The following is a 22518-nucleotide window of genomic DNA, read 5'->3' as shown; positions in this document are numbered from 1 at the left end:
GTGTTCATCCATTTCAGGAGGTGGCACATGATCAAGAACCAATGGTACTGAAGGAATTGGCAAAGAACAAGGCTCCAGGAATTGACAGAATACCCACTGAGATGTTTCAACAAATGAATGTCACACTAGAGGCATTCATTGATCTATGCCAAGAAATTTGGAAGACAGCTACCCGGTCAACTGACTAGAAAAGATTCATATTTGTACCCATTTCAAAGAAAGGTAATCCCATAGAATGTGGAAATTATTGAATAGTTTCATTAATATCACACACATGTAAAATCTTGCTGAAAATAACTGAAAAAGGGTTGCAGCAGTGTATTGACAGAGAACTTTCAGAACTGCAAATTGGATTCAGAAGAGGATGGGGAACAAAGGATATCATTGCTGATGTTAGATGGATCTTGGCTGAAAGCAAAAATACCAGAAAGATGTTTACTTGTGTTTTGACTATGCAAAAACACTTGATTGTGTGGATCATAACAAATTATGGGTAACATTGAGAAGAATGGGAATTCCAGAACACTTGATTGTGCTCATCAGGAACCTGGACATAGACCAGGAGACTGTTGTTTGAACAGAACAAGGGGATACTGCATGGTTTCAAATCAGGAAGGGAGTGCCATCAGGGTTGTATCCTTTCCCCATACTTATTCAATCTGTATGCTGAACAAATAATCCAATAATCTTTACTATATGAACAAGAGTGTGGCATCAGGACTGGAGAAAGACTCATTAACAACCTGCTTGGTAAAAGTGAGGATGACTTGAAGCACTTACTGATGAAAATTAAAAACTTCGGTCTGCAGTATCAATTACATCTCAACATAAAGAAAACAAAAATTCTCACAACTGATAAGCAGCATCACAATAAATAGAGAAAAGACTGAGGTTGTTAAAGATTTCATATCACTTGGTTCCACAATCAATACCAATGTAAGCAGCAGTTAAGACATCAGATGATGTATTATTGCACTGGGCAAATCTGCTGCAAAAGACCTTTTTTTTTTTTTTTTGCTGAAGAGCAAAGATGTCTCCTTTAAGACTAAGGTGTGCCTAAACCAAGCCATGGTATTCTCAATTGCCTCATATGTGTGTGAGAGCAAGACAATGAACAAGGAAGACCGAAGAAGAGTTGATGCTTTTGAGCTGTGTTGGCGAAGAATACTGAGAGTACCATGGACTGCCAAAAGAACAAACAAATCTGTCCTGGAGGAAGTACAGCAGGAATGCTCCTTGGAAGCAAGAATGGCCAGACTTCATCTCACCTACTTTGGTCATGTTGTCAGAAGGGACCAGTCCCTGGAGAAGAATATCGTGGTTGGTAAAGTGGAGGGTCAGCAAAGAAGGGGAAGGCCCTCAATGAGATGGACTGACACAGTGGCTGCACCTATGGGCTCAGGCACAGCAAGGATTGTGAGGCTGGCACAGGACCGGGCAGTGTCTTGTTCTGTTGTACACAGGGTCGCTGTGAGTTGGAACTGACTTGATGGCACCTACCAACAATAACAGATTCAAAGTGCTCTCCCATTTGGTGATTATTAACTTTTCAGAAATGGATTATTAGCTTTGTTTAATCTTTAGCTTTTAAATAATAAGAGGTTTTAAAGGAAATTACCCCAAAATCTACCACAGCAAAAATAATGGGGGTCTTCTTCAAAAAATAAAATTTATTATAAAGTAAGTAAATTGTTTGCTGATCCATAAAAACCTCCTTGAAAGAGAACTGTACCACGAACAGCTGATGGGATTTGACGGGAACAGCTCTTCTCGGGACCTTAGCAACACTGCTAGTGCATGGGTAGCTGAACGCAAGCAGCGGTGAAACCAGCTTGGAGAAGCTCCACCAGAAGCTCAGGGTGGGGACCAGGCCTGGGTCCTCTTGGGACTTCAGGGTAGGTGGTACCTGGCACTTGGAAGGGCTTCAGTGACTGTCTGCAGAACTGAACCAAGTGGGCCAGGTGGACACAACCCGAGGACAGGGAGAACTTCCCTGACCACATAGTCTGGCTGCTACTAGCTCACCGATTCCAGGCCCCACAGCAGGGAAAACAAAGTGCAAAGGGAATCCGAGTAGCCAGAAGGGTTTACTTTGCTACAAAAGGGGCTACTGAGATCTGGCAGATGACATTCATCATTTTGCTTTTTGATCCACACCTCCTCTTTTTCCTGTGAACACTACTCAGTAGGGTTCTGCGGATGAGTTTCAGAGATTTTGAAGCTGTACCTAAAATTTGATGTACATGGGTCACCATGTGTGTGCTCTTCTGGCTGGAGAGTACGTTGGCTTCTCAAAAGAACACCCTGACTCACATGAAGTTCAGAACCTGTTGACCCAGAAGCTTTTCTAGGCCGTGAAATGCTAGATGACACAGAAGGCTTACCTGAAACTCCTGCTCCAGTTTCTTCTCTATCCAGTCTGTCACATGAACTAAAGTCACTTCTCTCTCTCCAAGTTTTGGCCGAGCTTTTAGCTCCACATATGGTGGCTTCCGGAAACCATACCTTTTTGAAGAAGACAAATAACAGACACAACCACTTTTAGAAGCAGAGAAAGGAAGAATTGCAAACACGCATAGCAAACTCCCTGGTTTATATGGAGCTTTATCACTATTGAAAATTTTCTTTTTCTGAAAAATCTCCTCTAAAAATCATTCAACCTTGGATGTGTTCAGAGTTGTGATGGATTCGAGAACAGTTCTGGCAACTAAGAAAGCCAAGAAGCGCTACTAGAAATTTCTATGACCTGGTCACTGTTTTCTGGTTTTTCCTAAAATGGCAAGTCCTTTATTTTTCTTTCAGTTTTCATAAAAGTAGGTTTTATGTATTAAAAGGAGCCCTGGTGACACAGTGGCTAAGCGCTTGGTGGCTGAACCGTAAGCTCAGGAGTTTGAATGTACAAGTCACTCCACAGAAGAACGATGAAGCAGTCTACTTCTATAAAGATCCCAAAACCAAAAACCAAACTCACTGCCACTCATTCCAACTCAGCGACTTCATTTGGGTTTTCAAGGTGGTAAATCTTTACAGAAGTAGATTGCTCAGTCTTCCTTCCGCAGAGTGGCTGGTGGGTTTGAACCATCAGCCTTCTGGTTAGTAGTCAAATGCCTTAGGCACTATGCCACCAGAGCCCCTAGATAACAGCTTTGGAAACCCTATGGAGCAGTTCTATTCTATCCTATAGGGTTACTAGGAGTCAGAATCGATTTGATGGCAATGGTTAGGTTTGGTTGGTTTAGTACACATATGTTACTGAATAGATAAATAAATAATAAATAAATAAAACAACACACAACAAACCCAAGCTTTGCAAACATATAAAGCATAAAGAAAAAGATATTGCCACTCTCAGGATCTCACACTGACACGGGACAGAGAGAAGTGGGCTCAGTTTCCATCCTTGACAAGAACATGTAAATAGTGTTCTGTAACACGCTGTTCATACATGTTTTTTATGACTTCCCAATGGAGCACTCAGTATCTTTGAAGTATTTTAGACAAGAGACCGCATGCTCTCAAGCTACCTAAAAACTTCAGTCTATCACAGATCACTATTTTTGAAAAGTATAATAAAGTCAGAATACAGTACAAGTTTCCAAACTCTCAGTATCTATACTTGGTGTTTTTATTTTTGTTTTGACTGGGAAACACCACCACACCATCAAATGGTGAGTTGATCCAAAAACCTTCATGTGATCATTCCTACAAAGCCTCTGAACGGCAAGGCCATGAGCGTGTTGGGTTCCCTGAGCAAGGGAGCAAGGCTGTGCTCCCGGGAGGACAGTTTATGGCACAATGAGGTCCCGCATGCCGTCACCAGAATCACTTCTGTCCATTTTAAACAACGTGGGAAGTAAATTTCAAACTGAAATTCACAGTTAGGGATTTTCTTCTGTTGGACCCATGAATAACTGATTTCAGTGATTCCCGGTGCTGGCCTAGTCCCCCATCCCTGGCTCCTGGAGGATGGACCAGGCATGTCTGATTTTTAACAAATCCCAGGTGATTCTGATATTCAACCAGTTCTGGCTAGACCTCCTACCACAGTTACTGAGTGGATAAGCTCCTGCCTCCTCAACATCCAGGCCTTACTCAGGGAAATCTTTCCTAAGCCTGGATGCATGATCAATACCCATCAAGAGGGAATAACAACGCCACCTACCTTAAGGAATGCTGTGAGGCGTGACCAGGTGATGCAGTTACAAACCAGGCCAGGCATAGAATCAGGGCCCTAGCAACAGCAGCTGTTATTACTGGTGGAAGAGGTGGCGAGAGATAAGGAAGACTGGGAATAGAAAGAGCTTATCCTACAAACTCCATGTACTGACCTGAACTCTTCCTAACATGTAGAGATCAACCTTTAAATGTGAATTAGCCATTCATGGAAGGATTTATAACTAACACTCCAAAAAGTACTTCTACCAGAAGGGACCTTCCATAATCCGAAGGCTACTAAGTAGGCTGGACTTTCACAGTCACTCAACAAGGGGAATCATTGGGCGGTCCGAGGGCCCCTCTACCTACCAGATCCGGTCCGTGGGCGGGGGTGGAATGTTAGCTGCCAGGGTTCCTCTGCATTCTTGTACTTCAACAGTTAGCAGCAGGGGTGTGTTGGAAACTTCTTCAATCTTCTTTTTGATGAACTCTGTCTCTGTTGCTTTTTGGAAATATTTTGACTTGGTAATTTTATCTACAAATCTCATAATCTTACTTGTTCGATGGCCTCCAACATACCTTGAAATAAGCAACACAAAGGATCATTAGTATTTTGCTCTTTCTCAAATAAAAACTTGTGGCTTTCCATTCACCCTACTCTAGACCAGAGTTTGTCAACTGCAGCACTAATGACATCTTGGGCTGGGTCATTCTTCAATCCTGGGACTGTCTGTGCGTCACAGGACATTTAGCAGCCACCCTGGCCTCTACCTACATGGGTCAACAGCATCCTAGTCGTGACTATCCACAATGTCTTCAGACACTGACCAACGTCCCCTGGTGGGCAAAAAACTGCCCTAATTCAGAACCACTGCCTTGGAGAGTGGGACAAAGTTCTCAGACTGCAAATAACTAAACTAAAGCAAACGCACCGCCATTGAGTTGATTCTGACTCACAGCGACTCCCTTTTGGGTTTCTGAGGCAGTAAATCTTTACAGAAGTAGATCGCCCAGTTTTCCTTCCATGAAGCAGCTGGTGAGTTTGAACCACCAACCTTCCAGCTAGCAGTCAAATGCCTTAGGCACTGCGCCACCAGAACTCCAGATTGCAAATAGAGGATGCCATCTCCCTCTACATCCCTCCAATGCTGAACATAAACTCAATGTCCTATTAGAAAAACAGCCCACTGTCACTATACAGCAGATACTGAACCATGCTGCGTTGACAGGTACAAAACAGTCATCAGCTGACTGCCTTCTAGGTGATGGCATGCCAACTCTGAGTGGCAACTACTTTTCAAAGGACTTAGGAACTTCTAAAGGAAAATGATGTGTCAATCTGATGTGCTAGCAGACCAACTGGAGAGTTTTTGTCTCAGGCCCTATCTACCATAAAACTGCCCTACGATAAGAAAATATTTGCTTTTTAGAATCCTCCACAGTTCCAGGGTGTCAGGAGTAGTCTGTCTCTCTCTAGGGAGAAGTAATCATTTCTAAGGTCAAGCGGGTAGATTTTAAATAAGGACATAAGCTTTCGCACAAACTCCTCAAATGTCTGGACTCTCTTCTCATCTTCTATAAATTTCCAAAATGAACAGGCTGGTATTTCCTCACAAAAGCTCCTGAAGCACCTAGCTTCTTTACAATCGTAGTCTCTTCAGCTCCCTTTAAATGATTAAAAGATCAGTACAGAGAGGCTGTCGGAGCACCTTGGTCATTCCACAGTCTGAGTCACAGGCAAAGGGAGCCCCTCTCTCTGTAGGAACTAGCAGTTCAACAAGAGCCAGCGCCACCCACCTGCAGGGAGCGATCCTCTGGCTGAGCACCAGGGGGAGGTGTTGGGTAAACTGTGCTCCTGGGACTGCCTGGATGTGCTCATCACAAACACCTTTGCCTTTTCTCTATTATTCACTCAAATGGCAGGACAAAGCTGCCATTTGGTTGGGACCTTCTTAAGTAAGGAAAACCGTGCAGGTCTTTTTGTTCTGGGGACTAGAATTTAAATAAGCTGCTGACATTGGATGTTAATACAAAAACATTCACTCAGTGTAGGGGAGGAAGGATAAGCCTAGAGGAAGGAAGAAAAGAGCCTCACTCCCAACTTGCTGCCTTGGCCTCCTGAGACCCCACATGCTCTGATCCACTCACCCTTCACCCCCCGGGAGAAGCTGTTTGTCTCCCCCACTGGGCTCTGGGGCATCGTCTTCGTCGGAGGATCCGGCGCTGGAAGATTCCTCATCACTGTCGGCCAGACAGTATGCCCTGGGCCTGCAACTGAACAGAGGGAGAGTCACCCCCACGTCTGCCTGTCACTCCAAGCGCTGCTCGGAAAGGACACACACACACGCACACACACACAGGGGCACTCAACAGGAATAGGGTCAAGAAGAAACTGCTACAACACATTAACCACTCTCTCCAATTCACTCAGAAGAGAAGAGGCTGGGTCCAAGAGTCCTTGGATCAGCACAGTTACTCAGAAGACTCTTCAGTGCCAAGACCCTTGACATGACCACAGGGGACTCAGGCCCAGAAGAGTTCACTTTCAGCATGCATCGGACAGGTGATGGGAGCATGATGCAGTCCACACAAAATGCATAGATTTCATCAACAATGCAGAGGCGGCCAGGGGTGGGACGGGAAGAGCAGATGGCGGCAAGGGTGCGGTGACAGCTTATGTTGGAGACATGACTGCCTCTTGGCAGATGACAGGAATTTTCACGCAAGTCCTTGACTCTGGCTAAATTCAACAACAATGATGCCTTCCTGGCTTACTTATCCCAGAGTTAGTTTTGACCAAGACTCCTTCCTAGCAAAAATTCTTACCTTACTCCTACATGAGGGTCACAGAAAAAGCCACCAACCCACAAGGTATAAGTCTCAAGGGAATCTAGGAAGCAAGTGACATGTTGTGTCAACTTGGCTGGGCCTGGTCGAGTGGCTGGGCAGCCAGATGTAGTCATTCCCCATGGTGAGATTGGCAATCACCTCTATGGTGGAATCTACTGGAGTAGCTGAGCAGCTGTTTTAGAGACGTGGGCTGCTTCTAGTGCATAAGAAGCAACTCTGAGAAAGGTCCTGCATGTAGCCAAGTCATTATTCATGTTCTCTGCCGATCTTGGGACTGTTAATGGGTCTTGAATCAATGGCCTGCTGTGTGGTTTTGGTAATATCGGGACTGTGCCGTTTTGTCAACCTTGGGCTTGTCAGCCTCAACAGTCAGTAGCTGCCTGAGTGAAGAGACGCCTCTAGCTTCAGTGGGCTGGGAGCAAGAGGCAGAGCTGAAGCCCAAGGTTGAGGGCTTTCACCTTGCCCCTAGAGCTGGCACTTCGAACTTGGACTTCTAGACTCCAAAACTGTAAGAGAATAAACTGCTGTCTGTTAAAGCCACCCACCTGTGGTATTTTCTGTTAGAGCAGCACCAAGTAACCAAAACACATGGGGACCCAGGAACCTTTTGGAGGAGGAAACGTGTAAAAGACCAACTATTTACTAAAGTAATAATAATGCAGTACCTCATCAGAGAGCAATGCCATTGATCCTTTTAGGCTGGACACTCAGTCCACATTGGCAAGGGGCTTGCTGGTCACCAGCAGAGGGGAGTGCTCAGGGTGCCCCTATGAGGGCAGTGCCTCCTGCCCCCCTGGACCACAGCTGCAGCAAGGACTAACGGAGCCCATCTCTGATGCCCAGAGAGTTCACTGGGACGAACACGGGAGGGAGCAGTTTCTGAACACTGTCAAGCAACCAATGTTCACTAAGCAGAGGTTAGGCCTTGTATTCTTGACGAGGACAAATTAATCAGACAGGTCAAGGCTGTGGAGCTCAGGTTCCAGCTCCCTATAGCTGCAATCCTCTGGTTTTCTCTGGCACTGTCCTTGGGACACAGGAAGCCCACTGGGCAGTCATTTCCTGGCAACAGGGGCCCAGGGTACCCAGCAGCAGAGTGTAGACGCCAGCGTGGACTGGAAGGCCCAGTGGAGGCTCCGGCAGGTGCACTGGGGCTGGGACTGCAACCTTCACCCTGAAACGGGACGCTGGCTGTAAGAGGACCTCAGAGGGTCCTCCCCGCAAGGCAGGCAGCTCCTCCTCAACCCAGGCTCTGAAACGCTAGAGCCAACGACTTCCACCAAAGGCTTGAGTTCAACACTAACGGGGAACTCCCTCCGCAGGAACAAAACGTCTGGCCCTCGCCCTGCCTGGGAACACTTGGCCGGCTCACTCTTCCTCCTTCCAGAGGCCGGGCTAGACCACGAAAAGCCTGTGTTCATTTCTGGGCCAAAGCCATATCAGAGCTTTTAGTGGTTAGGTGACCCTCACAAAGAGATTTCGTATGTAAAATGTACAGGAAAAAAAAAATAAATAAATAAAAATAAAACCCAAACACTTGCCGAGGAGTTGATTCTCCTCACGGCGACACCGCGCACACAGAGCCAAACTGCTCCTTAGCGTTCTCGTGGCAGACTGCCGGGCCTTCCGTCCACGGCACCGCTGGTGGATGCAACTACCAAACTTTTGCTTAACAGTTAGCACTTACCCATGAGGCCACACTGACACTCTAAAATGTACGCAGCAGAAATATAATTCCGAAGAAAGTCTAAACTGTGTCTTGGGGATCAGGAAAAACAGGGACTTAAATCCCTAAAGATGACACAACCACATCAGAAACACCTCTTCACTTCTCCAGTAAGGGGACCAAGCTTCTCTCTCAAGCTCTCAGACCGAGTGATGCTGGGTGGGACTTGGGCCCTGGGCAGCACAGCGTGCCTGCTCCTCAATCGCAAAGCATAAAAAGGCTGCCGGGAAGACCTGGGGCCCCACGGAAATATGCTGAGCCACCAGCCCCCAGGCGTCCCCACTGGCATTTGTTACCTGGCAGCCTCCCAGCCCCAGGCAGAAACTGCCAAAGGCTGTGTACTGCAGAGAGCTCTCGGGTTCCTAAACTAATCCTCTGCAGGATAGGGAGCAGGACGATTTTTGCAGCTTGCAGTTAAAACCTTAACCCTACTGCTGTTGAGAGTCAATTCTGACTCACAGCGATGCTACAGGGCAGAGTGGAACTGCCCCATAGGGTTCCTGAGGCTGTAAATCTTTACTGACGCAGACTCCACATCTTTCTCCCATGGAGCAGGTGGTGGGTGGGTATAAACCACCCATCTTTTGGTTAGCAGCTGCGCACCTTAACCACTGTGCCACCAGGGCTCCTGTAGTGATTTAAGTCATGCTCTACCAGCTAAAGGAGCTCTGGTGGCACAGTGATTAAAGCATTTGGCTGCTAACCAAAAGATGGGCAGTGTGAACTCATCAGCTGCTTTGCAGGTGAAAGATGAGGCATTCTGTTTCCATAAAGATTTACAGTCTCAGAAGCTCTACAGGGAAGTTCTACTGTGTCCCACATGGCTGCTATGGGTCGGAACTGACTCGATGGCAGCGGGTTTGGTTTTTTGGTTATCAGCTATCGCAGATCAGATGGCATGAAATTCTGATTCTGTTCACATGGTAGCTCCACTCTTGGCACTGGGAGCTGTGTTATGTGGCATCTAATGTTTATTAGATGTATAGTTAAATGTTTGCCTGATATACAGGTTTTATAATTAAAGACACCTTATGATCTCAACCTTATGATACCAGTGTGGACTTCAGAGAACAACACACTGCATGTCCTTCTGAGATGCGCTATATAATATAAGGAACCTCCAAGTACCAGATGCCTGTGACATCCTTTCAAAGAGCACCTCAAGCAGGCTCGTGCTAGTTACACCGCCTCAAGTGAAAACCTTTCTGGAAAAGTGTCTGGAGTCAGACACATAAGAGATGCAATTATCTCATCACTGATACTCTTGTCTTGGACCAAACATTTTATTTCTTGGTCTCATCATCACATATCATCTCTGACTCACTTCTAGCAATTTCTCAATGATCCAATCCACCTACAAAGCAGGACAATTTGTGGTCCCTGAGGACAGTTAAAAAAAAATGTCACACCATGGTCACAGGGGACATCAAACTCAACTGGCATAACATACCACACAAAAACATTGTTCTACAGCCTACTTTGGTGAGTAGTAACTGGAATCTTAAAAGCGTGTGAGCAGCCATCTAGATGCAACGATGGGTCTCTCCTTGTCCAGAGCAAAGAAGAATTAAGAAAACCAAAGACGCCTGGGAACAATTAGTCCAAGGGACTGGTAGACCATGCACTCCTCAGCCTATTTGACCGTGAGACCAGAACTAGATGGTGCCCGGCTACCACTGTCAACCACTTGGAGTGGGACTGGTGCAGGAGATTCTGGATAGAGTGGGAGAACAATGTGGAACAAAACCCAAAATTATATTAAAAAAAGAAAAAAAGACCAGGTTTGCTGCTCTCATAGAGCCTGGTGAGACCTCTGAGACTATGTCCCCTAGCTGCCCTTCAGGTCTGGAATTGAACTTACTCCTGTGGCTTCCAGCCAAACAACAGACAGGCATATGAGGTGAACATTTACATCAGGTAGATACACTCCTTGGAGCGATCAATCATGGTAGAACAGAAGGGCAGTGTTTGCACAGAGAGACAGCTTGGGGGCAGGAGTGCATAGGAGGGAAGGGCACAGGGAAGAGGTAACTAGGGGGAGGAAGTGGGAAGAGAACTGTTACATTTGTGGAATTGCAGTCAATGTCATGAGATAAAGTGTGTATGAACTACTGTATGGAAAATGAATTTGCTCTGTAAATTTTCACCCAAATCACAATAAAAATTATAAATAAATAAATAAAATGCCACAGACTTGAGACTCCAAAAATGCTTTAAGGGGAGACGCATACAAGGTTAAACAGCCCTGCGAGGTGTGTGCCTCGAGAGGATCACACTCATGTGAATACATTTTCCTTATTTAAGAAAAAACGTGTCCCACACACCTGTCACAGACACATGTGTGTATGCAGCCACAGGACTAGACGGAGTCAGTGTCACTTGCAAACACTTAGCTCCCAGAACTTCAGAAGCCTGGGGGTGGAGTGGGTTAGGGCATGCCATGTGTGGTGGTTAGGCCTGTGTGTCAACTTGGCTGGGCCTGGCTGACGGGCTGGGCAGCTGGATACAGTTATTCCCATGGTGAGACTGGTAATCAACTCCATGGTGGAATCCACTGGAGCAGCTGAGTGGCTGCTTAGGGCTGTGGGCTGCTTCCAGTGCATAAGAAGCAACTCTGAGGAAGGTCTCCAGCTGATGGCACACTTGAACCCTGCATGTAGCCACATCATTGTTCAGCAGCCTGCCATGTTGCCCTGCTAATCCTGGGACTTTTCCAACACTTGAATCAATGGCCTGCCATGTGGTTCGGTACTATCAGGACTGTGCCATTTTATTTGTCGACCTTGGGCTTGTCAGCCTCAGCAGCCAGCAGCTGCCTGAGTGAAGAGACATTTCTAGCTTCAGTGGGCTGGGAGCAAAAGGCAGAGCTGAAACCCAAGGTCGAGGGGCTTTCACCTAGCCCCTAGAGCCTGGATATGGACTTCTAGCCTCTAAAACTGTAAGAGAACAAACTCCTGTTCGTTAAAGCCATCCCATTTGTGGTATTTTCTGTTAGAGTAGCACTAGGGAAACAAAACACCAGGGAACAGGCAGGTCGGAGGGGGCCACCACATGGGGACCTGCACACTGGCCCAGGCTGCAGCGGTAGAACACGAACAGGCCAAGTGCCTCCTATGGGAGCAATCAGTTAGAGAGCCCCTGACTCACAGAATGTTTCCCTACTGGCTCACGGTGGTCCTTTTCACATCAATTTTCACAGTTAAGATGCTCAGCTCAGTACCTTGCACTCCACTGAGTACCTTACTGCCCAAGAGTTAACTACAGGATGTACCAAGAAAGCCATTTGGGAAATAAAAGGACTAAAGGAAAAATGCCTGCAAATATGAACTGTAGGCACATTTCAAGTGAAAAACAGCACTGGAGCAAAGTAACAGACTTAATTTTCTCATTATGACTGGAACAAACTTGCCCTCAGTGAGCAGACTTCTCGGGGTGGGGCAGCATCTCCTCAGAGCACAGTCGTCTGTCCACTTGAAGGGGGACTGAAGGCGACACCGAGGCAGCGCCCTGAGGTCCCAGCAGGGCAGGAAACGGGCACCACCAACTCCCAGACACGCTCCTCTTTGACAAGTTCCACATTAGGGAGAATGTCAGTGCCAAAGGTCACAGGCTTAACTGGCTACTATGTATACTGACTTCTGTCTCCCTTCAGGGTGAAGGGTGAATCGCCTCAGGGTGACTCCATATCCTGATGAGTCAGGCAGTGAAGAAGTGGATTCTACAATCATCACTGGGGTGTGGTTCTTAACCATGGATGGGCTTCAGAGGCCCTGATGCGTCTAGAAAGTGTGGGCCAAAGGGTGCATCCGGAACATTTTCTGGGAGAAGGACCCGGAGCTCTCAGATTCCTAAGAGGCTCCCTCAAACAAGAGGGCTAAGCGTCCATTTTCCTAAGACTATCTCCCAAATGAAGCGCTTTCAGGTTATACTCCTCCCTGCTTTTAAAATGATTAAAAAAAAAAAAAAAAAAGCCATACTCATTGCTGTTGAGTGGAATCTGACTCATAGCAACCCCTCCTTGGGTTTCCTAGGCAGTATCTCTACAGAAGTAGATTGCCCAGTCATCCTTTCAAGGAATAGCTGGTGGGTTTGAACCTCCAGCCTTCTGGTTAGCAGTCAAATGCCTTAAGCACTACGCCACCACAGCTTTAAAACGATAGGACAGCCAATTAGACACATCAACATTTCATTTAACGTCTCACAGAAAGAAGCAAAACCCTCACAAGAAGCAAGACATTTTATACCAGACTTCTGGAAGAAAACATGGTATTTTCGAAGTGTGTTAAAAATAAAATTTAATACTATCATTTTCCTCAAGCAGAGACGCACAGGCTTTTTTTAATCCAGAGAAATTTAAAACAGGTATTACCCCTGGGCCCCTAAGAAGGCAAGGCAAGAAGCGCTCCCCTCCGCACTCAGTCGAGAGAAGCACTGTGCGCTCTGAACTGTGTCTGCCCTCTGCTCAGCAGCTCATGAAATCACGAAATCGTGCTGAGAGAGCCCGCAACTAACAGTGACCGTGGAATGCCCAAGGGGCAAAGATCTCAAGGGCCTGCCCATGTTGGGGTCCCACCTGCTGCTCCAGATCCCCCTTCCGGGTGGGGTCCCCAGCAGTGCTATGCTGACAGGGCTGTTTCCAGAAAGGGCTCCTTGCTCCAGTGCTCGGAAGTTTGTTCTGCCATTTAGTTAGGCCTCCTTTTTTTAAGACAGTTCACATGTCTGCTTCTGCCTGTGAGCCTTTACTTCCGAGGCACGAACTGCAGCTCTGACTTCATGAGGCTGGACAGGTGCGGCTCAGCTGTGCGCTGGGACGGGGTGGGGACAAGGAGGCGAGTCTGACTAGAGACCTCGATCAGGGCCCCAGGCCTTCAAACCGGGGAGACTGTCAGCCGTTCCCTGCCCGGAGAGCCTGTGAAACGCTCCCCACCTCCAGCTCACCGACTGTGGCTACCGTCTAGGAACATGATGAAAGGACAAGCACTGCGGTGGCTTCACGTGGCACCCACAGGGTATGAAATGCTATGCGGAGAGTTGATAAATACCACTCACCAGAAAATACAAATCCACAGGGTGCCGGGGCCAAACCCATGTTAACAAAGAGCAGAAAAACGAAAGGAAAACAGCACAGATAAGGGTTAGAGTGCAGACAGCAGGTCAGTCTCTGATGAGTAAAAGAACATTTCATTAAGCAACCTGGATAAATGTGAACAATCCCAGTGAGAGAACAGTCAGCTCTATGTATGGCCCGACCCCCATCTGTTCTCCCACGAGTATGAAGACAAGCCCTGGGCCAGCACCATAATGACGCACAAACCCCAGTCTGTCTCATATTTAGAGCTCTGGCAGTGATTTCCTGTCCTGATACTGTTAATTTCATGCAAAGGAACTAAAGATGTGGGAGCAGATTCCAGTCAGCGTCTTTAATTTGGTAAAAACACTAACCGTTATCTACATGTGTAATCAAAAGGACTCAAGTTTAGGGTAAGGACCATTTAAGGTGTGTGGGAACGTCAAAGTGTTAACTTTTTTATGCTACGCATTAAAGGAAAAAAAATTTCATTCATTTTCTCACAAATTTGAAATTTTCACTAAATCAGACCGACTGCGTAGCAGATGCACTATCTTCCGAGACAGGTGTTTACTGAGCAAATCAATACTGTATTATTATTTAGGGAAAATACTTTTCAAAACACTTGAGCACCCACTTGGCTGTACAACTGGTCATCTGATTATAAATATCCCTGCCTTTATGCTCAGAGCTGACAGATGCCCTAGTGACCTGAGCCTGGTCTACACGCCACTGTCTGTGGCTGAAAGTCACTAAAGGAACTTTCCTGATGATGATTCTATTCACCAAGCAGTTAGTTACTGCTCGGAACTGTGCTGTTTGTCTGAGTGCTTTCTGTGGGCCCCGCCGCTAGCACCAAGAGCCACAGGCACAGCCACAGCTGAGCGCAGGTGAGGACTCGTGGTCCACCTGACGCTGTGCTGACAGAGGGCGGCCGGCTGTCCACCGGCAATGAAACTAGGAAACCATTCCCTGAAACATGCCCGGATGCACTTAGGCAGAAGCTCAATCCATGTGGAGGCCACTACGCATCAAGCCTGCTGCCTGAGGCGGGGGGTGGTTCCCCAGGGTTGGATTTTGTTTAGGAAATTCACGTAGCCCCTTACCCTTCTTTGCCAATTTCTCCAACCTTCAGGGCTTCAACAAGAGGCTCTTTACCTAGTTTGGTCAAATTCATTTTGGTCTCGAGAGTCATCAGAAAGGACCCATTGTAGGACATTTCCAAATCAATCCAGAGTCCTGGAGAAATGGTGGAAAAAACAAAAAGTTTTTTTCTTTTTCCCCCCACAAAGAAACATATGGCTATTAATTGACAACATGAAAATTTATACTTTAAAGTGTCTAAGTAAGTATCACACTGAAAGCCTCCATTTTGCTTATACTCCCAATACACGCTACAAGAGACCATGAAGCTTCTGAAAGGGCTTCAAGAGCTGGAAGGTCCCCACCCTCTGGTTTTTCTCCTCCTGTTGTGTAAGAAAACACACAACTCCCAGCAGACGGAAGCAGCTTGCCCCAGGGTACAGCCAGGATGAGGTCTCCCAATTTCCTGCCAGGTACCAGGCAGAAGAGAAGCGCAGAGACTCCACTGCAGGCTGGGCCTTCTTCAGAGACACAAGAACCAAGGTCTTTCTTAAAATGATCGAGGTGGGGAGGAGGAGCACAGAAAATGGTTCAGATTTAGCTTAGTGCAACAGAGATAGTGACCACAACTTTTAGGAACTCCATTCTTTCTGGAAATTGGCTACTAATGGAAACAAAAGAATTAATTTTCCACTCTCAAGATTATTCAAATGAAGTTGGGTAACAGCTTTAAACCTTATTTTAAACCCTCACTCCCTAGAAAAGACACTGATGCCAATGAGATCATACGTAAGAGGCTTGCAGCTCTGTGGAATATCACTGGGATGGCCACCATCAGAAGCGGCCATTGACCACTAGTCTAAAATGCACATAGGGACCATTTTACAACCCCCTAATACTCAAAGCTCCGATGATTCGGCACCTTACAACAGGGCCTGCTGTGACTTTGCAGGCTCAAACCAAAACCAAACCGAGTTGATTTCGACTCATAGCAACCCCTCCTTGGGTTTCTGAGGTGGTATCTCTATGGAAGTAGATTGACCAGTTTTCCTTCCAAGGAGAGGCTGGTGGGTTTGAACGGCCAGCCTTCTGGTTAGCAGTCCAGTGTCTTAGGCACTATGCCACCAGAGCTCCATAAGGTTCAAAGCTCCATAATATCTCACGGACCATAAGTCAAAATGAGCTCCTTCAAGTAGATGGTTAAATGTTCTGAATCTGTATAGACCCTCATAAGACAAATGACAACATCTAAAAGGAAGCAGGAAACCAATCTAAAACCACTGTTCACACAACTGCCGCATTTTCAAGCAATTACAGTAAACAACTTGTCCCCCATTTGGCTATCACCTCAGATAAAAAGCTTTGCTTAACCTCAGGATGCACTAATGGTACATTTAGTATTCCTCACTAGAGTCAAAATAATTTCCATTTTGTTTTCAACAAATTATTTTTATCCTAACTGAAGGGAATTATTTTTCAGGAATGACCTGTTTTAATTGATACATATATAATTATGATTGTCTGCTTTAAAGCAACACTCACAAAATGGCTTTATTTCTTGATTGCTATTAAGTAGTTTCTAAAAAATCATCAATTAGCTTGTTCTTCAAAGGTATTATTACTAGAAATAAAGGGTACATTTGCTTCAATAAAGACATTTAGTCATGAATTCCTCCTAGTAGGAAGGGGAGTGAGGCAAAAGGCTACATCTGAATAGCTTTTAAAGTCAATGTAAAAAGAACATCAATAAGGAACATAATAAAGATATTACTGTATAATCTCCAGCTTTATGTGAGACTCACGAGGTTCAAGATCACCTGGTTGGTGGATGGATTCAGACATTACCATCTCTGGAAAATCCCAGGTGGTACAGTGGTTAAGGCATTTGGCTGCTAACCAAAAGGTTGGTGGTTCAAACTTGTCAGCCACTCCATGGAAGAAAGATGGGGCTGCCTGCTTCTGTAAAGATTTACAGCCTGGGAAACTCAATGAGGGTCACTATGACTCAGAATCAACTCGATGGCAGTGAGTTTAGAGAGAGAGTCAGTTTTCAAAAGAATATGTATTACCTTTTTGGTTTATAAAATGGAAGGTTTTGCTTGTTGCCTGTTTTTCCAATGAGGGGATTTGGATCTGGTAAAGTATAGGCTCATGCTCCAGGGAAGTGGACACTTAGCCTGATCACATGTGGCCCAAGAGCTGAGGCAGTGAAGGCCAAGGGCAACACGGAGCTCAAGTCAAATGGACGGGGCTTAAGTCTCACTGAAGCTTCTGAACCTCCATGCCTCGGTCTCCTCATCCACACGATGGTGATAACACTGCAGCTTCAGGGCACTGCTGGGCACAAGCCTGTGCCTGGCACGCCACGGCTACGTCTCTCTCTTTTCTCTGCCACTGCCAGCCCCACCTTCCTAACTTCTACAACTCCTGACTCTGGCCTAGCTTGCTGCTGTTGCAATGGCAGATGGGAGACAGTCTAGAAAAGACCATGGGGCAAAGAGGAAAGAGGCTGCACTGAGGAGATGGGAGGGGACGAGACCTGGACATCTGACTGGGCCTCCTAATGGAGAGAGGGGTCTGTTAATTATACCACTGTGTACAACCTTCAAGGCGTTGCTCACCTGTGATTCTCAATGAACATAGGAAGGAGTTAAGGATGGTTTGAGAACTTCTGAAAATAGCTATAAAATTCAAAATAAATATTCCACACATAACTCTAATATGACGTTCTTCCATGCAAATGAGGGCAAGGAGACTGTTTTAGCATTAGGTGCAAAGAAAAGCTTGCTTCTGTGATAATGATTCAGCAGGCAAAACGCATCCTGAAAAATCTGGGAGCAGGTGCAACTTGGAGCCAAGACCAACTGGTTATGTAACAGTGAGTCAGGAGGCCCCCACTTTGAGTGAGCAAAAGATGAAATTAATAGTTACTAGAGAGGCTGTCTTCTCATTGGGGATAAATGTAGCAACAAGGAGAAGACGGAGATTTACACTGTTCCGTGAGTGACATCTTGATTCTAGCACAGCGGAATGGTACTAATCTAGACAACACATTAACGGAGTTTTTTTTTCCCCTGCTTTTCACAAATGTGAAGGCTTAATTGTGAAGCATTTCATATACAATGCTGCTTTCTGCAACCATCTGCTCTTGGTAGTGCTCAAGGGCAAATACCAGAAGTTGAGTAGCAGGACAATTTTTGATGCCTTTAAACAAGTGAGGCGGTTAGCCCTCAGAGCTCTGGAAAGCAGGTCCCCGTGCTGAGAGGAAGTCCAGTGGTGAAAGGTGGCACCTGATTATCAGTGCATCCCTATAAAACTGGCACTTCATCTGGCAACCACAAAAACACAGCTGATGACGAAAATATGAGCTGCTTTGGTCAGTATGCAAGCAAGGACCAGTGTGGAGTTCAGAGGGCTGTTCTTCCACTCTTCAGCCTTAGGAGGGAAGCGTCAGTTAGCACCACCACCACTCCTCAGAGAGGGATGCTGGGCAAAAGTCCTATCTCATTCCTCCTCAAAATGTTTCAAGCTCCTAATATAAGATATCAGAGCTAACAACAATGGGATGACTCCTGCCCTGTGGGGGTTTACATTGGAAGAACGAAGATGGCCTACAAACACAGGTGGTGCTGGTGCCACTAGAGAGGACAAGGCTGCATTGGTGCACGTCCCCAAAGACAGAGAGCAGCCAGCACTGGGTCAGAGGTTCTTCTGCTTTCTCCTTGCTGCTCTATTTAACAGACCCCACACCTCAGTAACAGTGCTACTGTGGCCAGTCATTTCACTCTGCACTTCTGTCACTACTAAAATACCTACAAGCCGTCTGTCTCACTGGAATTGGCTTCTCAGGGCACTTGATGCTCAGAATGAGTGAGGAGAACCTCCAGCCCTGCTTACCTGAGCTTGGCCCTCCTGTTATCTGCTCCTCCATTCTCCTCCACCTGTAACTACGGTGGCTGATCTGCTCTCTGAAAGTCAACCCTTGGCATCTGAAGAACAAAACTATTTTGAATGGACTATCTGATAACACATTACCAAGAGCGAATGTTGAGTGATTCAGCTCTTAAAAGAGCACCAGTGATTGGCTGGTTCCTGACAAACAGACTGGTGCCAGACTGCTCTTTCAGATACCATAGAAAACTAACGTTTGGATATGTCTCTTAGGACAGACATCATTTCAGCTTTGTCTCCCTGCAGCTGTTCTCTGAAACAGAGCTCTGCCTCTTCAAGGTTGGCCCTGTTGAGAATCAGAGTCCTCAGGCTCTACAAAAGGCAGTTTTTCATTCTGCAACATGAGCATGAGTGCAGCATTCCTATCAGCACTGGGCTCTACACCTGGCCCTGCCTCAGCTGTCAGGCCTGTGTGGCCATGACCACCACAGCTGCTTCCTGAGGCCTGCTGTTGGAACAGGTGAAGTGGGAGCAACAGGCAGGTCATGGACTGACTCTGGTTCCAGTTTCTACAATATTCAGTCAGCAATTTAACTTCAACCTCAGGACTAGATAGAGAGGGCAGGCACTACAGGTTGACTCCAAACATGAATACAGGGAGTAGACACTTACACAATCACAACATCTCTTGGCAGATGAGGCTCCATTTCCTATGGGAATCAGGTAATTTTCCATACAGTTTAGGACCTGCAGTCAAAAGTTAGGTTGGCTTCTGGGTATCTTAAGACAGGACAAAAACAGTGTGGTACCCTGTCCATGGAGGATGCTCAATGACTAGCTGCAGACTTGAAACATCCTGAAGACTAGGTGGATTGATCTAACCCTGAGGGGTTACAGTCCACATCCTTTGTCCATTTGACCCTGGTGACACATCTGTAGCACTGCTCTGAGAGCCCTGGTACCAGGCACGGACGATGAAAACCTGCTGACAGAAGAAGGTCCCCCCACCCTGGCCTCTCAGGAGCTTTTATAGCAGCAGCACTCAATCACTGAAGGCCTACTAGGGACCACGTGGGGCTGAGAGCTTACACTTCATCTTCACCACAACCACACAACTACTGCCATTACTGCTTCATGGATGAGGAAACAGGCATGGAGAGGTCAGTGACTTCTCGAGCTCTTGCCACTGGGCAAGAAGGAGCCCTGCCTACATGTAGGTGCCTGGCAGCAGAGCCAGGGCGCCTGGAGGGCCTCTGGCACTAGCCTAGAAGCCAAGGAACAGGATGGAAAGGTGAGGATGAGGGTGATCTCTGGCGAGTCCCCTTACCCTCCAGCTTTGGCTTACTCATCTAAAACACTTTGGTATCTGGCCAGGTGAGCCTGATTGCCTTTCAGGTCTAACAGTCAATCTGCATGGTCCCTGATGGGTTTACTAAACAGGTATAAATTCTAAATTAATTTTTATCCATAGAAAAAAACAAGATTAGGAAAGCACATACCAAAAAGGGCACCCTGCCTGTCTCTGAATGGTGGGATGATGAGTAATGCTTTCCTTTGACCTTTTCCAAATATTCCAGTTTTCTCTGCAATCACTATTTGCTGAGTGAATGAATGAATGAACATTATCCTAACAGCATTAATAAAACAATGAGAGGGATAGCCTCTTGGCCCCAGGATAGGCCCTGGTGAGGCAACCCAGGGTGGACATGAGGGGTGGGGCGGGGAGGCCAGACTGAGGGAAGGAAGCACTCTGCCTCAGAGCCAGGCTGCTGGGCCCCACTGTGCAGCCAAAGGGAAGAAAGGAGACCTCAAGACTAGGTATATACTTCAAGCCACAGGTATGTGGAAGGGGCAGGGTTTAGACCAAAGCCAGTTCCAAGGGAGCGGGGTCTCCATCTTTCCAGCCATTTGCCACTGCTGGGGAGTAAAGATGCTGTGGGAGATGGGCAGGTGTTCCTTCAACCTTATTCACTCACCTCACTGGAGATGGGTGTGTGCCAGAACTCAGGCCAACAGCTCTAAACACTGAGGCCATGAGAGCTGAGAACAGCATTTTTCTATGATTGTCTCCACTGGGAATCTGTCAGCTTTGAGCTGTCAGATGGATCAATGGGACAGCACAGCCACCACATTCTAAACTCTCCAGCAGCAGTAGCAGCAGCAGCAATATTGACGGTAAAACCAACAGCTTGCACTTCTAAGCGCTTGCCCTGCACCAGACCCCACTCTCAGGGCCTCTTGTGGATTAACTCAGTGAGTCCTCATGTTGCTTAGGAAGTAGGTGCAGATGAAGAAACTGAGGCAAGAAGGTTAAGGCACCTGCCCAAGGCCACAAAGCTGTGAATCCTGCAGTCCCCCCAGGGCTGGTGCTCTGAGCCACCGCTGTCCACTGCCCTTGAGAACAGCTTCCCCTCTCACCCTGTGATGGGGGATCTAACCAGCTCCAGCCTGAAAACTCCTCCTGAGCACAAATTAGGTAACATTTAAAATGGGGGTGGATACCTTGGGAGATGTCTCTCCTTAGAGCCGTTAAAGCCTTTTCACCCTGGTAGCATTTCTTTGGAAAGTAAACGCCACCTTTAAGGGTCAGTTTCAGCAAGTCCTCCCAGGCTTCGTATTCTCTAACAGGAAAAGCGTCTCTCAGAGCCATGGGATGCCAGCTGGGCACTTCCTCTCCACCCACTGCCATCTTACCGTCACAGGCATCCTTCACACCTGGGAAAAACCTCATTTGCTCAAACTTAAAACTCACACAGGCTTTATGCCTCCATCTTTCCTTTCTTCAGGAACATCTTTCCCCCCTTGTTACATAAGCAGGTAGATGTTGAATATATGCCCTGAAAGAGTTAAATAAGCCTCAAGCGGACTACAAACTGGCAAAGCTTTGATCTTTGTAGGGAGGTATCTTCCCACAGCTCCTGTCCTACAGGAACAGGGAAGAAACTTGAGACTCAAGTTTACTCAAGGCCTGACTGTAGCTACTCTGTGAGGTGTGAGGCTGCAGGGACATTTAGACGCTGGAATGCCCAGCTGTGGTCCTGTACCCCTGTTTGGAAATGTCTACTAATTCAACAAAAAACAATCCTGAGATAAAAGACTGCTGATGCATTAGAAAGCAGCATTTATATGTAGTAGTTACTTTTTCAGGCCCAGTTCTCAGGAGGGTTAGGTCCCCTGCTCAGGCACTGGCTTGTCACAGGTCAGTATCTCATGAGGCAAAGAGCAGAGGGCGGCAGGGAGTCAGAGGAAGGCAGGTAACCCCTGTACACTGGGGCGGGGGTGGGTGGAGGGTGTGAAGATCTATCTGTTTTTACAGTTAACACAAAAGAATGCATCTTTTAAAATTTTTCCATGGGGGTTAAAAGAATTCCAGCTAAGCTACTTGCAAAGAGTCTAAATCTTTTCTAGTTTTACTCTCAGTTAACCAGCAATTAACCCAAACCAGCAGCACTCTGATTCATCAACATCGAGACACAGTGAAGGGGTTACAGGTGATCTCAACAGGCAGCCATTAGGTGGACTTCTGGATGTGCAGACACTACTCTGGACCGGCTTTCACTGACACTGATGTGGTACTGAACACAGAACTCTGGGCTCACAGTCGGCTGAAAACTATCCCTGGAGAGATCTGACAGAGCTGCTCTTTGCAGCACCAGGTACTCTGTCTTCATCAAACAAACACAACAGAAGAAAAACGATTCCACTAAGCATGGCACAAGAGCCATCTGATACACCAGAGACGAAA

General features: G+C 46.7%; 1 protein-coding gene across 1 annotated transcript in view; it reads right to left on the bottom strand.

Annotated features, from left to right (window-relative positions):
* Positions 1–22518, bottom strand: part of TEX2 (testis expressed 2) — a 41806-nt gene that overhangs the window by 3055 nt on the left and 16233 nt on the right. The window contains exons 5-8 of the mRNA XM_007959907.1: positions 14906–15038; positions 6304–6423; positions 4525–4734; positions 2385–2505 (exon numbers count right to left, since the gene is read on the bottom strand). Coding sequence (XP_007958098.1) covers positions 2385–2505; positions 4525–4734; positions 6304–6423; positions 14906–15038 — 584 coding nt within the window. The remainder of the gene's footprint in view (positions 1–2384; positions 2506–4524; positions 4735–6303; positions 6424–14905; positions 15039–22518) is intronic.

Source organism: Orycteropus afer, unplaced genomic scaffold (assembly GCF_000298275.1).
Source record: "Orycteropus afer afer isolate SDZICR_OR568_19922 unplaced genomic scaffold, OryAfe1.0 scaffold00018, whole genome shotgun sequence".
In the NCBI taxonomy this organism is placed as follows: domain Eukaryota; kingdom Metazoa; phylum Chordata; class Mammalia; order Tubulidentata; family Orycteropodidae; genus Orycteropus; species Orycteropus afer.
This window is presented reverse-complemented; position numbering and strand designations above follow the sequence as displayed.